At 38.3% G+C, this 18,547-nt stretch overlaps 2 protein-coding genes across 5 annotated transcripts in view; one reads left to right on the forward strand and one right to left on the reverse strand.

Annotated features, from left to right (window-relative positions):
- The window catches only part of LOC145470825 (homeobox protein otx5-B-like), a 95,996-nt gene that overhangs the window by 28,434 nt on the left and 49,015 nt on the right, over positions 1-18,547 (forward strand). The window lies entirely within an intron of this gene.
- Positions 1,260-17,877, reverse strand: LOC145470822 (homeobox protein OTX2-like). 4 transcript variants are annotated; one of them, XM_081454676.1, is made up of 4 exons: positions 8,399-17,877; positions 7,514-7,648; positions 5,270-5,421; positions 1,260-3,860 (listed from the first exon to the last, which is right to left on the reverse strand). In XM_081454676.1, exons 1-4 carry the CDS (start codon positions 8,556-8,558, stop codon positions 3,423-3,425), a joined length of 885 nt encoding a protein of 294 aa, XP_081310802.1. In that variant the 5' UTR covers positions 8,559-17,877; the 3' UTR covers positions 1,260-3,422. The 4 variants fall into 4 exon arrangements, with proteins under 4 accessions (XP_081310802.1, XP_081310804.1, XP_081310805.1 ...); XM_081454678.1 differs by having other exon boundaries at positions 17,176-17,863; XM_081454679.1 differs by having other exon boundaries at positions 13,026-17,863.

Below are 18,547 nucleotides of genomic sequence, written 5' to 3' on the forward strand. Positions count from 1 at the left end.
AAGGTCAGCGTTATTGTTGTTTTCAATCAACTCATGTCTTTGATAGCTTTTGATGAGCTATTTAACAAATTAACATACTTTCTTGTCCCCCCGCCGTGAGACCAATTATTAGTTCCCCTCTGAACCAATTATGTTACAGCCAGTAGGCGTGGTGCAATATTTTTTTTTTGTATTACAGCCTGTATACTTCTGCTCAACTTTCATTTCATCCCGTGCAATACAGTTTACAATGTATGAATAATTTAATTTTGCAGCCGAACTCTGTAGTACAGATTACAAGTTTTCCGTGCTCTCTTTGATGTATTTTTGACATTGAATTCAATATGCACACTACACTACAATTATTGCAAGCTCTTCACTGCAATAACTTTGATATTGAAGCATGCTATACTGCTTTATTTATATATTTCCGACTGCAAATTGCAAAATTTGTAATATTTCCGTCACAAAATTACAAATTTCACAACTGCAGCCTGCAAACATGCTAACATATTTTTGACAAGCAAGGATCTTCGGCTATTGTATCCAGTTTTGTTTAAGAGCCGTTTGATTGACTCTTCAATATTTTCATATCAGACAATGGAAATATTGGAAGGCGAGTCATTTAGATAAATTAATAACAAGTGAAGTGCAAAAATGCCTCAGTGTATTTTTGAACTCTCCGAGTTTACTACGGTTTCTTCCCTTCACTTACCTCTTGACTTTCCTTGTGCTTAATTTAGTTTCTCCACTGCTCAGACTGCTGAAGAGTTCCTAATCTTTGTTACGTTTGTTTATCCACGTCTTTAAAATGAATAACACGACCTATAATATATTCTGCCCTATCTAATATGTTGTTCAGTTTTCAATAGGCCATTCCCGAGTTGCCTCTCGCCTCTGTGTTAAAACGAGTCTTCATGCATGCAAAAACCATTCATATGAAAATGTGTTCCCCCTACATGTTCATTTTCATGCAGATCAAACTCACTTTCATATGAAAAGTTTTGCACGAGGCCTCGTTTTGAAACAGAGGCACAAGATGACTCGCTAATGACCTATTCAAAGTCAGATTTTCGAAACGATAACAACAAACAAACAGTTCTAATTTTCACGCAAAAACATGTACATTCCAGTTGTACAGAGATGTACATATTTGTCACATAAATACCTTGAACAGACACACCCTGCAGGGAGTTAATTAAACAATGATTTTGCAAGGGAACCAATGAATTACGCTTACTAACTTACGAATAAGGCTTGGTGGAGAGAGGGGAGGGGTGGGTGGGTGCTTTTTATGTTTGACGATGCCAATCAGAACTGCGACATTGTACCCGCGGGAGGCAGACTCCAATATAAAAAGGTACGAGGAGCACCCACGTCCTATCATATTGGAGTCCCCCCTCGGCATGGAAATTTTCCATTGCCCAAATCTTCACTTTGCCTGGCTTCTTCATTTTTCTTTCATTTTTTTCTCCCTTTCTTTTTCTGTTCTTTCCCTTCTGATTCACTATTCGTTTCGTTCCCTTCATTCTTTCTTTCTTCAATTTTACTAAAATAACGTTTGCCCTGACCTTTCTAACAGCAGAAAACGGAAATTTCAGCTGGATAAATGATAGATTTATCATCAAATTTGAGTACAGGCATTCACAGTGACTAACTTACGGGAAATACCTGAACTTGTTCATATAGTAAATAAGTTGCCATGGGAAAATATGAGGGTTGACGCTTCTTGTGCTATGCATTGCATATTTACCCTTTAATTCCCTTCTGTCCAGCGTGAGAGGAGAGTGGTACTGAAAGCAGGAAACCAGACAACGCCTTTATCAGGACCTGGTGAAGCGGAGACAAGTTAAATTATCTGCCTTTTAAGTTATTTACAGTAGATGTGAACTGCTCTGTTATCGTCGAGCTGTTTCAGACTTGGGCCAGGGTAACCACTTCTCAAAATGTTACATTTTTATTTAATCTCTTTACTACACCATACTTGGGGTTAATTCTGAGAATAACTGACTGTAGAAAAAAATGGAATGAAAAATTATCATGATTAAAGGAATGTCAATCTTTATTTAAGAAATAGAAAACATGTGCCGCGCTGTTTCTATCGAGTTTTAGTATAAATCAACTAGCGTTCTACCACGAAAGCCGTTCTCTGATTGGCTACGCTACTCACTATCTATTATGCTGTAAATAGTGAATAGCGTTGCAGTGTACCCTTGTTAACAAAATGACGGCCGCTTCTTGGCGTTTTCGAAGTGTCCGTGAAGAGGGTTTAGATAAAGTTTTGAACTAGAGTTTTACACTAAAACAATTAGATTGTTCACTCTCGATTTCTATGCGTGATAGTTGACTCGGACTGCGCCCTCGTCAACTATCACGCGATAGAAATCTCGAGCTCATAATCTAATTGTTAAATAGAAACACGAGTGGAAGTTTGGGAGAACGAGAAATGCTGTGGGAACACGAGCCGACAGTTACTCCCAGACAGTTACGAGCTACTTCCAGACAGTTAATCATGGATTCCTAGAAATTGTCGAGAACATGTCTAAAAATTGAATCCTGTGATCCAGGAGAGTAGTCTATCGGCTTCTCTAAATCATGAAAATGACAGATTACATTGGCGTTTTTTTTTCTCAAGTAGAGCCTACAAGTCTCCCTTAAATCAGCTTTAGTCCCCTGTCTGACACCGTGGCCACTGACTCAAGTATGTGCACGTGGTAGGAAAAACACAACCCTTTATTTGTTTTCCAAGCCTCAAATAATATCAAATACCTATCCTCAATAAAACATATAGTCCAGTGATGGTCTAAGTTTGTTCTTTACATACGTTTTTGCTGTTAATTATGAAGTGAGCTATTTACAGTATGTGACGTCGATCGTGAAAAGGTAGAAAGTGTTTACACTGGACAAGCTAATGGCTTAAATTGTTCCTTCACTTATAGCTACGACTAGATATAACGCCAATCTCATACAGGAGTCAATGTCCCGAATAATATTGTCAATCCCGAAAGAGTCAGTTTAATTCACGATGAGAGAGTTCATATGATGAATTACCGTACTTGGAATCAGTCCTCTAAAGCTGTCTGCAAGCACATGCAATACTAGCGCGAATTGTAGCGTAAACAAGAGCTTATGTTCGATTAATATAAAAACCTGTTCGATAATTGATGAAAGTTACGGTTTTCGTCAAAAATATTTACCTCTATTTATATGTACTTCTTAACTGGTCAAAAGCGAAATGGAAAACCTGTCTGGTTTCTTTGACAAATTTTGGCAAAAGTGGAACCTGTTTTTCTAGCCGGTTAAAAATACATTAAAAGCGATGCTATTCTTTTTCAGTTTGTAACTATGTCATATATACAGTTAATACTTCGTAGACTTATCCTCAACTTTGTAAAAGATTTCTATAGTTACAGATGTATCGGTAACTTCATCTGAACGTATCTTTAACACATCATAACGGATGAGTCGACTATTCTGTTCCTCGACAACTCGTTTGTTACCGGACCATTGTTTGCCATGTAAGAAAAATATTGTTCATGACTGGGGTGAAAGTGAGGCTGCGAAGACGTTGTGTTAAAGTTATTCGACGAAAATCCATTTATACCGTTATTGATAAACTTCTGGTAGTTGGCTTGTCTGTGGAAGTTTGCCATTTCTTGAATGTTGTGTTTATTTGGCGGCCAAGTGGTTCCATTCAAGCTGAAGTTGCTGAATTGTTGCGGAGGAACTTGGACAGTACTCTTAGCTGCAGGTTCTTGTGCCTGTTGTATGGCCGGTGCTGGCGATTTTCTCTTGGCTACTGCTGGCTTGGGCTTGCTTTGAGTGCCTTGTTGTTGCTTGTTCTGCTGTCGAAACTTCGCTCTTCTGTTTTTAAACCACACCTAGGCAATTAAAGGAGAAATCATGTTAATAAATCTTAGGTAAAGACTTGACTGCAAACGAGAACTGATAAACTATAAAGGCAAGCAAAACGTTTTAAATATGTTTCAAAAGTAAACTGAATAAAAGTCCAGTTCCAAAACACAAATTAATGTAAATCAGTCACAAAGAAAATAACTGCAAACTGAACAGGACAATTTCAATAAAATGTCAAAAATTTAACCTGGTGTCTAACAATCACAGTGCCTGGTTTATAATGAGTGGGGCCTGTGTGGATTTGAATTTAAAACTTCTCTTTCGCTTTTTCTCAAGCTTCAGCGTTTTATTTCGTTGCAAGTTCCTGAGCAAATTGATTACCGAGATAGAAGAACATTAGATAAGATGACAAATAGAAAGGAATATTTTTAGCAAAAGCGTTTTGATGGCAAGACATCGCGTGAGTATAGAGTGTGATTACTGTTACCCAACACTTGAAAGGGCACGAAATTCAAAAACAGACAATCACAAAAAAATGAGACAGCTCACGCTAACAACTATTACGGTTTCAGCCTGTTTTCATCCACTTTTTTAAGCCAAGTAGTAAATTATGGCCTTAATTTAATTATTCTCAACCAATTTGCTTAGTTCCGGGTGACTTTAAAAACTCAGGCCGAAGTTAAGCGCTGGAAGAGATTTCGTGCGCATTTTCAACACGTGTTCAAAGTTCGCCTTATCTGTCGCCGTCGCGGGCGTTCTGTTATAAGATAACAGTTCTTTGTAAACAAAGGAGTTAAATATAATAACACTGATAGCAGAGTAATTTGTGGGTAATTAAGTACCTATAATCCGCTATCACCTGAGTTACGCCCCCTTTTAAACGCAACAAAATCAAGACGATTTTGGACATATCTATCATCTTTATTAAACGATAATTGTTTCCGTGGGCCATGCAATGACAAGAATGCCCCAAGAATAGCTCGAAATATTTTGAAAGATAATTTCAATTGCTGGGCGGCGACGATCCCCGTTCGATTACAAAACACATCAGCGGCGAATTAAATTGTAAGTTCATCACTTCCTCTAAGTGAGCTTTGGGCAACGCCGATACTTTTTGGCAATCAGCATGTCAATAAAATATGGTTAATTCGCTCATTGATAGTAGTATTTCTTCTGACATCTGCGTACAGGCAGATCGCTTTTTATAAAAGACATACCGAACATTTTAGGACTACACAAAAATGAACCAGATGAGGCACTCAGGTGATGAAACTGTGATAAATACAGCGCATATTTTCTGCATGGCATATTGCTTGAGACCAGTGCCTCAGAAAATAAAGATTTGCGCGGGTCACTGGATCAACTGAGAATTATGCTCCATTAGAGTTGGAAGACGTTAAAATACTATTGACCTCAAAGAAGCAATCGCTCTCACCTGCACTCTGCTTTCTGGTAGATTGATTTTCATGGCAACTTCCTCTCTCATGAAGATGTCAGGATATTTTGTCTTGGTGAAGAGCTCGTCCAAAATTTCAAGCTGAGCTTTGGTGTATGTTGTTCGCTCTCGGCGCTGTTTTCTTGGAGGACCTTGCCAAATTAATAAAGAATGGTATAACTGTTAATGAAGAAATGCTTGCCTGAATTGAAATACGGCATTTGTTAACCAGAACACAAGGAGGTGAATTACATCAAAAATAAAGAATGGTGTAACTATTAATGAGTAATGTTAGCCTGAATTAAAATACGACATTTATTTATTGACGAAAGCACAGGGATGTGAATTTGTTTGCATGTACATCTTTGTATCTTGCCCGGCTTGTCTCAAATTTCTAGTCAGTTGAAATCCTCTAAGGTACCATAGAGGAAACAGTTCAATTTTTAGCGATTAGCAGGTTCCTGCTATTTGTAGCCTCTATATAAATTTGATGGCTCAGTTTAGACCAGTTAAAGTCAACTGAGTTTTGCACTGAAAACTAAGGTGAATTCCTTAGTTTGGCTTCTGAGTTCAGAAGGTGGATTTTTATGAAGATAAACTCCAGAAAGACAGCAGCTCGACCTTTTGAGCTTTTCATCTATCTCGACTAAACTCAAAATCCTCGGCAATGGTTATCAAGCATTTAGTTTCTTTGTGATTTTACCAGGGGCATAATTACAAATCGGGATATTCCCATTCTGACGATTCATTAGGGGAGATTATTTACCCTTTATCCGGTCCTGATAACCGAGTGGAAGGGCTGACTTTATGTTTGTGGCCTTCTGTGAATACTGCTCTCTTTTCAAGTAAACCACGATGACATTAGGCAAACATTTCAAGCAAACTAACTGATAAAACCGATGGGAAAATGTTTACCTTCCAAAAATCTTGACGTTAGACACTGAGGGCAGCCCAAGCATGGTAAATAGCCGGGCCAAGCGAACTCCATCGCATGTGAGCCCATTTAAGTCGAGCTTATTCTCAAAATTTCTTTCCACAATTCGTCCTCTTATACCGAGAAAAACACAAATTGAGTGCCGGGTTTGGATATGCGGCTCTATATATCGCTTTTTCAGCATTAATCTTCATATCAATTAAGAAACTAGTAAACCATCTCTTATAAGGAAATTGTCAAATAAGACGGATTATCCGGGGGTTTTGTGTCAGACTCACCCAGCTGTAAGGATTATAATGCGTGAAGGGAAAAATCGTCATACCAAAGAACCCTAAATTTTCAGTAAAATGCAAGACCTTCCCGAAACCCCTAAGTACAATTGAACCCTGCTTTTTCGAACTCTAAGGGGAAACGAAAAATAGTTCGAAATAGCGGGAGCTCGAAATAACCGATGGTAAATGACTGAAGGGCAAATCTAAGGGAAATGATTTTGAGTTCGAAATAACGAGGAATTCGAAATAACCGAGTTCGAATTGGCGGGGTGCAACTGTAATTAAATGAGTACAGCAGCGGTTAAAGAAATGTAACGGTTAGCTGGGAGAGACATTCTTTTTATCAACAGAGATTTATAGAAGTATAACAGCTACACCTAAGTGAAAATCCAAAGGCCAAGGACATGCTTATAGGAAGCTAAGTTGAACTCCTGACTGAATTAAGCACTGGGTACTGTACTTCTTCCCAAATCGGAACAGATTTGCTTGGCATTGCTTCAGATTATCTCTTGGTTTAACTGGGCGCTGTCAGATTAGAGTCGTGAACAGGAAACGAATCAAAAAATTATATTCTAAAGCATTTTACGATGACATTAATGAGGAAAATAATCCGCATGGTTGATGCATAACGAAAACGAAACACAGAATGGAAAGATTTGCAGGTTTTTGATTTTGCAGCTTTTCAGTTTGAATTTACAGTGTATCATCAATTTTGCACTGATTCCCTAGCAGATGCAAAGAAACTGGAAATGTCTCAAAATACTTAAAATAAGTAAACGTTAATTGAGCCATACATTTGAGTATAAAATATTGGAATTATTCAGTGATTAATCCCAAAGTTAAGACCGGACGAAGCAATGTTGTTAGAGGTTTTGTCCCAGTGACTTAGCATTTTAAACAAAGACTAAACAATCCTTACACAGGAAAAAGGTAAGAACGACTAACTCTAAAACCACTTAGCCATATAGGAAAGATTATCGGGATTCAGGCAGAACTAATGATGTCTGAGCACGCAAACACTTGTGTTTTACTTCTTACCATACATCGAGGCTTCAGCAGGATCGTAGAAATCCATGCCAGGTGGAGGCCCATAGTTGTACCCATTCATTGCACAAGGTGGCAGGCGTCCGAAAATACCATTCATTTCTGCTTGCTTGTCTTGTCCGGCAGTGTCTAACAAGTTAGCATGGGATACAGACTGTTAGCGTGAAACATTTGACCCAGACATCAGATTCGCATGTGACCTGCACGCAGGTTCGATGCTTCAGAACTGTCACCGTGATCAAGTGACAGCTTTGAAAGCTGACATTCCATTTCCCGTTCAATTTGGACATTTAAATAACGGCGTTATCTTTCGCTAAGAAGAGATAAATACGCTTAATCGGTCTGCTGAAGAGAGATAATTTCATAGAGATCACGCAAAACTGAACACGGTAAAGTTTCTGCCTTGTCTCTTGCGCGACACCTGATATAGCATGTGACTACCGCTGCACGTGGTAACGCACCTTTGACATAACAAAAGGTTCTAAATTCCACGCGGACATGCATAAGAAAACTAACAGCGGAAAGAACTGGCTTCCCTCTGTAAATAAATCACAATTTATTTGTTTGCTTAAAAAATAAATAAACTTATTTTACGCTTTTTGGTGTTTTCAGTGAAAAACCGTGAAATCGCCAGCTGTTAGATTGCGTTTCTACAGCTGTCTCGAATGGTCATAAGCGCCTCCCTAACTCTAGCTCTACGCCGTGGAAACAAGAAAACACAATTTCCTCAATCTTTGATAACACAAACACGAAAAGTATTGCCTCCCATAGATCTAGAGTTATGGTAAAACGGTTTTCAACCAATCGTTTGAGACGCAGTGAATTCTTTATGTAATAATTACGAATAAAAAATTATTTTGACAAAGAATTGAGCTTCACGTTCTTTCTGGAGTCGCCTTTTGGTAAAACGCCAAGCAGTTGTTGTAATCTGCTTGAGAGTCACTTTCAGGGTTTCCGACAGTTGCTGGTCATCAGATAATTGAGAGAAAACAATAGATGCCCTCAGGGAAGTTGGGACATAACCCGAGGAAAGAGCCATTGATTGCACAACCAATTTTTGATGTGTCGTAGTTGCTTCACGTTTGTTAAATCTTGAAACAGACGTTCACTAAATTTAAATCGCGGTCAGTGAAGTGTTAATCTGTTTCACTTGCAACAGACCTTTTATTTAACAATCTTATCAATATGAATGTGTTGTTGAAAATTCACCGGCAAATTTAGATGTGGGCGAAGAGCATATTTTTACTCTGACTGGTTATTTATAGCGCATTAACACCCCTTCCGGATAATTCTGACCAAATCTAGATTTATCGCGCAATGCCGACACTGAGATGACAATGACCACGTAGATGTTTTTTAAAATGCTTAGGAAATCGTAAAAGTACACGTTTTACTTGACAATTCTTGTCACTTTTCCTCACCTTTGTCCTAATTAATGTTTTGTAAAGGAATGCCCGGAAGGCGGTGACACTTTGATATTTTCATGATAACTGGGGCACTCTTCATTGCAAAGTATTGTTTAATGAAATGATCTGGCTACGATAAACTGGGTCAACATCATATGTGTGAACTTTACATTCTGAATACATCATGATCAAAAGTATATAAAAGCGGAAAGAGTTGTGAACAAACTAGTTTCTGATCTGTCAACAAATTTCACGAAATTGCTAACGTCAATTTATCTATTGGAAAGTGCTTCAGTAAGGCGGGGTGAACACTCCCTTAAGCTGAGCGTCAAAACAAATAGTAACAGAAATAAAACAACGAAATTCTCGAGTCTTCAAGGTTGGAGAGGTGCCAGTGTAGACACATACACGAACTAACTTGACGTCTACTTGTACGTCATAAAATATCCTGTTCTACATTGCACATCACGTACAGCGGTATGCGGAATGACGGTGCATTCCGCATTGCAAATATTCCTCCTTAATGTTTTTTTTTACATATTGAAAAAAAAAATCGTTACCAAAATAGTTTTGACATGGTCAGCAACTCAGAGATTATGAGAATTTGACTGAGGGTCATCTTAGTAGTAAATGTAGTTCACAAATGAATTTTCTTTACGTAATTGTCTGTTCATTTTCTTGAAGAAAAATGTCTTGACTGTAAGCTTTTCTGGTCTGCGAAACATTAACTCCCGTGAAAGTTTGGGAGCACTCGAAAAAGGCTGTGGCTCGTGTTCCCATGCTATTTCTTGTTTTCCCAAACGTCTACCTATGTTTCTGTCATGTTTATTATTTAGGATAATCTTAGTAGTAAAAGTAGATCACAAATGAATTGTCTCACGGTACCCATTATCATGGTCATTTTCCTGAAGGAAGTGTCTTGTTGGCTGTAAGCTGTGGTAAAAACACGTATCTATTCCTAATAAAACTGAAAAAAACACCCTAAAAGTTGGAGCTTGTTAAAATGGTTACTGTGATATAATTTTATACAAATTAAACGCAGAGCCAAATGACCTAGCAATGGCAAAGAAAATTGAAGAATTTACAATCATATTAGTGCCGGACTGATTTCCATCGTTTTTCTCGAGGTGTTTTTAAGAAGTAAAAGAAAACCATTCCTCCCTATTTCCATCGAGTCTTGGAAACATTAACGCTCATGAGGTTTGGGAGAACTCGAAAAAGTTTTGTAACACTCTCTTTCGGCTCGTGCTTTCGTTCTCGCAAACTTCTACTCGTGTCTCTATCATGTTTAATATTTGTTAAATAACATCACACACTCTTGGATATTATTTAAAGTGAAACACTTAAAGAACACTCCTAGTACACCAGAATAGGGCTGCCTTTCAACATGCTAATTGGCGTTTATGTAAGGATCAGTGTTCAAATTAAGCCTTAGCTTGACCTACCTAAAGCAATCCTTTGCCTTCTCAAGCGGGCTCTTGAATCAGTCTCTGCCTGAAGCCTTAAAGACGAGACTTTGGTAGTTTTATATCTGCTCAGGTTATAGCTATGGCGTTTCTTTGTTTTCTTTGCCGATGGGTTTCAATATTGAGTATTCGTGCTTACAGGTAAACCGCGTGTTCAGCATTTAAGGTGTGAATTCAAGGCTATATTTAGCACCCACTTCGAACTTACTGCACTACGTCAGAAAACTCAGGAAGTTTTAGCGCAACTCTACAACTGACGACATGACCATAAATTCCAGTCGAGGTTGCTGGAATTAATTCAAGTTGTTTTCACCATTAAAATGACCTTCATTCTTGCAAATTATTTTCCTTTGACAGTGCTTAGTCAAAAACGTTTTCCAGGCGTTTATCACATTTTTGAACCGAAATCACGCGGTATAGGAGTGCTTCTCATGACCCGTGCCGGCCGGTTGTAAACACAAAGCAAGTCGTATGTGACAGATTGCCAGGCAAAGTTTATTATCTTGATCTCAATGATTATAACCTCATTTATCGAAATCCTTATTACTTCCTTCTTCCAACTATAGGCGTTGGCTTATGAATTCTTCATTAAAATACTGCTCAATAGCTTTACTTGAATGGTCACACACCTGCGGTTTACTGTTAGAAGAAACGTCAGAACACTTAAATACCGACTCGCGGTTTGACTCAGAGTTTTAAACATAATCGAGGAAACACTCTTTGTCAACGGAAAGAAGCGACAAATGGATTAAAACGAAACCATCTGAGGACTGAGGGCCATTGCCAAGGTTAAGCGGCAGGGGTCTAGCTAAATGGTTTTAATTTCGCGAGCAAACCTGTCACAAGCAAATGGCTTGTCCCATGATTGTCAATGCAACCTTACAGTCACCCCAATTAAAATCTAGCTGTGAGTTTAGAACACTGCTATCGTTACTGTAAAGAAACACTCTCTGAGCAGCACTTCTTCCACGAACAGTTTTTATAAACTAGCCCATCGTTTTTAGTAGATGCTTGAGAACCACCAAACTAAAGAAAGATGTCCGGGGAGACCTCAATCATGAAAGATCAATTCTCTCGAGGTCCAAATGGATGACCTAAGAAATATCTTTACCTTAATTTAGTTTAATTTACCTTATCTTTACCTTAAGTTTTGTATAAATAAAGGTTGTATGTATACGTATGTATGTATGTATGTATGTATGTAATAAACATTGTATATTACTGTGTGGTCTTGATTAACACCCGCTGACAAAGAATAAGACGATATTTTAGCAATGAAAGGAAAGCTTCATCGGTTTGTAGAGGCTAATCCGCTCATACCTTACTTCATGCAACCACGAAAGCTTGTTTCTGGTCCACAACATTTCCTCTTTTAAGTATTCACTGGGTCAAAACATCAGAGAATCTCGGAGGTTTTCGTGATCTTTTTAACTCCATCGTGTACAATTAGTTTATAGCAATTTAAAGCGAATTCACGTAAAGTTCCTGGTAGAAGTAATATCATTATCATCAGCGTAGTTAAAATCTAGGTTTCAATCTTATTGCTAAGTATGGAAAACAGATCATTGTACAAGCTTAATATATTATAAAGCAATCGGTAAGCATCAATTTTACACTTGCTCGATTATACCTGTGTGCGAAAATCTGGATTGAAAAAGAAATTCTGCAGCAGAAATGCCCGGGGGGAGGGAGGACTCCTATATGGAGCGGACGGGGATGCTCGTCGGAAATTTTGAATTTAACCCCTAAAAGAGACCAATCTGGGCGTGGCCGAAGCTTATGCAGACCCCTAAAAGAGACCAGTTTATAAAACAGACAAATAAAAAGTACAGTGACTTTAAATGATGGCGAATTTGTTTATATGAATTGAGTAAATATAAAGAATCAAAATTCTTTCTGTTTTGTTATTTCTTCGCGTGCAACCCTTAACGAGACCTTGACGGCTAAAAATAATGACATTTTGCCCAGAACACCCTAAGCGAGACCAAAATCCGAAATTTACACCCCTAAGCGAGACGACGAGCGTCCCCGTGCATTCCATATGGGAGTCCCCCCCCCCCCCGGGCAGAAATGTCGTCGTTCAAAACACACCCTGCTGTAAACAAAGGACAAGCTCTGATTGGCTAACATGGTTTCAATCTGCCCATTGGCCGGTTGAATCCTCACGACAGCTCCTTAATTTGGTTTGATGTAAACAAAGGCTGATTTCACTTCAAATTGTTCTAAGATGGACCCATTATATAATTATTTATTTATTTCGAAAGTACAGAGTAAACAAAGAAATAAACAATGTTAAACGCAGTTGTGCTGCTAGATCAAGATCTAGTTTGGTCGCTACTGTGTATAATATTAATACGTTTAAACAAAGCTTAGCTAAGGTAAGTTTAAATCGAATTAATCTCAACAGCGAAGGGTTCCTTCACATGTACAACTACATGTATTTTACAATACGACGACAATCTGAGGTCCATATAGGCAAACAAGCTGAGACGAAAAACATATCCATAAACGTTGCAGATTGGGGATGGAACAACTGACGTTGTTTCTTCAATGAGCAATTTTTACAAATGAGCTGCCAAGATTCTGGACAATACAGACCGAAAAATAAGACGCTTTATTCTAAATTTACTTTACCTTTGTCGTTTATCTTTCCTGTTTCGTCTCTATGCGGCGTTTAACAAGTCTTCAAAGCGAAGTTTACTTTCCCATAGAACAATAACATAGCTTGTAGATTTTAGAATAGTTGGCATATTTCCCTTCCGTGCAGTAAGATTGACTTGGAGACACTTCAAGTGGCATGAAAGGAGGAAGAAAGTCTTAACATAGTTATCGTGTTGATGGTGAAAATATTGGAGTTATATAATGTCTTTGCTGTCCTACAGATCTCATCTTGTGAAGAGTATTTGACAAGTTCTTGTGCTTTTTGCCAAGGCCAGAAACACGAAATACGAAAAGAGTGGATAGAAAATCCGAAACTGGAATTACACGTCCCACTTAACTGAAATATCTTTATTTCATCGACAAATAAGACAATCTAGCATGCGTATGTGATGGCCTGGAATTTTGCTATTTTTTGTCGTATTTCAGGGCATGTAGTTTGCCTAATCGTGATCGATCAAAGTCCTTTCTAATATAATAAGACACTCACGGAGTCACGTCTATGTATTTATGGACGTGCACAGTCAAGTTTTGGGAAAACAGTTTGACAGAGATCTGTGTATAGTAAACCCATAGAATCAATTTGATCAATTTATTGAGAAACAAATTAAGCAGCAAAATACTCACTAGAATCGAATTTTGTCCACAAAAATCAACCACCTTGTAAGGCCTCGCAATTCCACGTGAAAGAATATTACTCAGTGCTAAACACTTTTTAGTTGCAGTCACACACCAGCAAGCTAGGGTTTCTCCACAAAATTAAAAGTTAGAGCCATGTTATAGAGCATTGATGTTGACACGGCAGTACCACATCAAAATGCTTAGTAGCTTTTAGCACTTCAATGGTTACATTCAAGAATTTCATACACAAAATAAAAAGCACACAACTAAAGGCTTGAGTCTATTAAGACCAGGGTTAATGCTGTCTAAGTAGTGCGCTGGGATCCGTGTGCTGTAGGGTCAAATTTGGCGATGCATGCAAGATTCACTTTATAGTACACGACGGTTTAAGTTAGCTATTTGGTAAAACATGTGGTTTTGCAAACCATGCTTGCTTTAGAGGAGAACACTTAAAGATCCTAAAAGAATCTCCTTAAGAAAAAAGAAAGAAAAAAAAAACCAGCCAAAGCATTCCTGAATGGCTACAAGGAGTTAACTATATGTACCTCACCATATATCTTTATAACTGTGGTTTACGAGGGTAAAAATTCTGGTGTCCAAATTGATTTAGCCAGTAGTTGTATAGATTGGAGAGAAGAGAAAATGACTGGGGGACAGTCTCCTTATTTTCTCTTGGTCTAAGATCCTGAGATTGCAGTTCTTTCAGTCAGATGTAAAGAAACGCAATTAGTTAAACTTTGATATTCACTCGACAGGAACTTACAATGTTATCCAAGGAAACAGACACTTCTCATAGCTCTTTTATTTAAATGAACGATTGTTTTTCTCTGCTTTATGAGCCAACGTTTTGGACCAAAAATACGACATGTGGTTCCATCCATTGTGTAACGTTTTGACTCAAAACCTGAACTTCGGACCAAAACACTTGTACCTTAGAATTCGCACCGTATGAAACGTATTTTATGAATCAAGAAGATTATGCTTTTACGTCAATAGTCCCATATGGACTTCATATGCTTTGTTTGTTCAGTAGCAACTAGTACATGTATGTTTTCTGTCCTTTGTTGTGGTCAACACCAAAACGTGTAAGCGACCACGAAGATAAAATCCATTTGCTTTTATTCTTTCAATGATTATTTCTTTCGTGACCCTTTCAAATTGTCAGTTCGAATGAATATCTGTCACGAAAATAAGCAGAAATTGAATCATGTTTTCATTTCATCAAGAAGAATGGAAATATTAACAACACGTTTAATTCCGGAGCGCTCAACGAAATGTGAGGGAACCCTTAGCTGAGACGTCAAATGAAAATGAAATTTCTCGTGTAAGCTGAATTTTGCAAAGGATGGAAATCTTCGAGGAATTTCTTCAATTGATTTCAACTTGTCCAATAGCTTTTACAACGCGTCGATTTAAACAAATAAAGGAGCTGATTTTCCCATTTTCCCCCGTTCTTACCAATACACATGTTCATTATCAGAAAACGCTACTGAAAACGGTAAATATAACATGAGTCATATGTTTGACAACATTAACGAGCCGGTTTACTTTGGAAAAAAACGCGAAAATAAACTTTCGAGGAAAATTGTGGCAGTTTATTTAAACGCCGTTTTGACGCATCCTTGGCAAACATTTTCCCCATATAAACATATTTCAATGTCCATAGAAAAAACAAATCGAAGCGTTTTAGTTGACATTGCGTGTTTCGTGGTTATGTTTCTTATCCGCGTGTCAATAAAACACGTCCCCCACAGATGTGAACTTGGCGGGAAATGTCACGCGCGGAACGTCACTGATTGTGTAACATCCGTTTCTTGATGAATGAAATAGACAGTGACCTGTTTTTCTACCGGAGACAGCGATAAATCATCTCTATTGTTAATTTTCAAGCCACAGGAGGAAAGTTGGACGTTAATTTGAATTAATTCCGACCAAAAATCACAAACCTTTTTTCGCACACACGAAATACTGTTTATCACGGATTAGCATTATCCCATTATCAACGTATAAAACGACATTCCCCATCAACGTTTAAGTAATTGCAATTATATTTTCGCTGAAAGGTGTTTCTGTGTCACCATTGTTGTCTCGGCATTGGCACTTTGACAGACAAAGAGCTGGGATTTGTAGGCGAGTGGGAAACTACTGCGTTAGTTGTTGGTTGCTTTTGTATGCACGTAAAAGCACACTTTTCCTTTCTCCAAGAACAGGAAATTGTCAAATTGGTTTGACGCTGTGGGTTTGTCAAATATTGATTACAGCAACGCCCCCTCATTTACACTTAATTTCGCACAAAACGGTTGTATGCATTGGACTTTGCCAAGCACTTAAACATTCGAGATGAGCAGTTTTTTTTTCATTTGCGACCTGCGTTGAAACACTAACTCTGCAACTGTTCACTGCACTGATTAATATACAAACTTTATCTCAATTTCTAGCTAGCGCTAACATATCATTTCTTCAAACAACTGATATGATAGCAAGCGATTTGTACTTTCCCGTCACTTCCCCGAGGATAACAAAACATTGTATCTGCACGCTTGGATTTAGATCACTAACCTTTTTCCTATGAGAGAATTGAGCCTAATCGTAAGTGTCTTGCAAATAAAGTGCACTACATGCTTTCAGTTAGAACGCGGGAGACAATATGAGCATGTTTTTCAGAGCAGGGTATTGAAAGATGAACAGTATGCTCGTTGTATTTGGCGTTATCAAATTGGATTTTGCTTTGACAGTTACCAGGACAATGTGTTAAAATTTTGGATTTCTCTTACAAAGTGTGGACTGGACATGTTTCCGCTAGCAGATGAAATCACAATTCGACCATGGTGTATAGTCGAAGAATTGAAGATTAGATACACTGTCCGCTTTGTGGTTAACACTGCAACTAGTACAGTTCATTAGCAGAACACAACACCCAGCTAGCAATCACTCGCCAAAAAATGTCCGGTCGCGTAGGCTCTGCTAGAGTATGTATCCGAATTGTTCATAGCGCGCAGTACATTGTTCATTTGCAAAGGCCTTTTAGAGCATTTAGGTTGTAAGACGCGCAAGAAATCGACACAGGCACGTGTGCCGCACGCGAAAGAAAAGCAAAGGATGTCAATTTTGTGCTGTACCCAGCGTTATTATATATTAAACACTTCTTATCGTTTGAGCTCCTTGTGCTTCCCATTGTAATATGTGGTAGAAATCCCGGGTAGAAATCAACTGCGGTGTAACAGGGGAGGAGGAGGAGCGGAAAAGGCGAGACGAGAATTTACGTTTATGCATATTTGCTTCACAACACGGTGTATGTTATGACTGCATGCATAGCTCGGTATTTCGCCACGGTTTAGTGACCTACACTGCAACAAAACACTGACGCCGACTTTCGTCGAAAGACCGGACGACATTGAAGTAAACGAACTTGTGTTCTCGAAGGCAAGAGGACATAGGACTCAAGATGTTATAAATTAAAGCACATTTACGATATATTAAGCCATTGTTCTATAGCCAGACTTACCTAAAGTTCCCAAGATTTCGTTAGCCTACTTCACTGAAATTGTGTTATAGGTATCACAACGCTGTAATTTCCTAAAATTAATTGATAAGGGCCAAAAACTCTTGCTTGGGGCTAATTTACCTCCTTTCTAATCCAGTGTCGTTGCTTCCAAATCTTTTCCGGGGCTGTCTGGCACTTTGGAGCTCTAACTGAAAGCTCTGCTACACATACGGGGTGTCTTGAGATAGAACAGGGTCTAAAGAATTTCTGCTCTGTGTCAAAATATAATGCCTCCAAATTTAGCTGGCGTGGCTCGGTGAAGACCCGTATGACCCCTGGTGGTTGAGGTATTGGCTTATTAGCGAAGGTGTTGTCTTTGTATCGTAATGGACACTAGTAAAATATCAAAGGCGCCAGAGTCTAGACATTTCTTTCTGTTTCCTTGCTCAAATTGCCATTTTTTCTAGAATTGTTTCTAGAATTTTAGAGTACAAAGATCTGGGATGTACGTGTTTCAACTCTAAAGCAATTACACTCCTCCAGCTTTTGTTAAAGATTTTTAATTTCTTCCTTTGTCAGCTCTGGTTTTGCATGACTTGGACAATTTCGGCATTTGGCACTTTTGGCAGACAATAGAAAGGGCTGTCTAAAATTCATTTCCGTTGAATACATTAAATAAATAAAAAATGTTTTTTGTTTTTGTTTTTGAATTTCCTTGTCCACCTTTACATTTTTCGTTTGGGAAAAACCTTTATTCCCAGATCAGATTTATAATTAGCAGGGAATTAATTAGCTAGGGAGGGAAGGAATCTCTACCCCTACGTAATATTTTGACAACAGTTCACAAAACAACAAATTAACAGGCATTTTTCAATGCAGGGGATTAGCAGAAATTTATAATAGGCAGGATTTACTCAAGTGTAATTATCTGGACTCGGATAATTCTCTTTTTATAGGCTCACGGCAGTCTTAGAACACCTTTTCTTATCGGTCGGAGGGAAGAAGAATTGCTCAACAGACTTATTTAGGAATGCAATGTACGAGCTAGGAACTAACAGCGGTCTAAATGACAAATTGAGCCAGCGGAGTTTTGAAATTTCTCAGGCATGTAGGTCAAGGAATGGAAACTTTAGATGAACAGAAAATTGAGAGTAGGCTGAAAGCGGATCAACTTTTAAAAATAGGGTTTATCGATGCGTGCAGTCAGTGTTAGATTTCCCACAGAATAAAAGTCGAGAAAACCTGGTAACTGTTGTAACAATTTCTTAGAATGACTGAAACGCGGCTTTTTAACTGAAACCTATGCTTGAAACGATCTCTATTTCCAAGACTGATCAACACCTGAATTCTCCTAACAATATCAATTCATTTTCAGTGGCGGATCCAGACCTTG

This window comes from Orbicella franksi, chromosome 15 (assembly GCF_964199315.1).
Source record: "Orbicella franksi chromosome 15, jaOrbFran1.1, whole genome shotgun sequence".
NCBI lineage: Eukaryota > Metazoa > Cnidaria > Anthozoa > Scleractinia > Merulinidae > Orbicella > Orbicella franksi.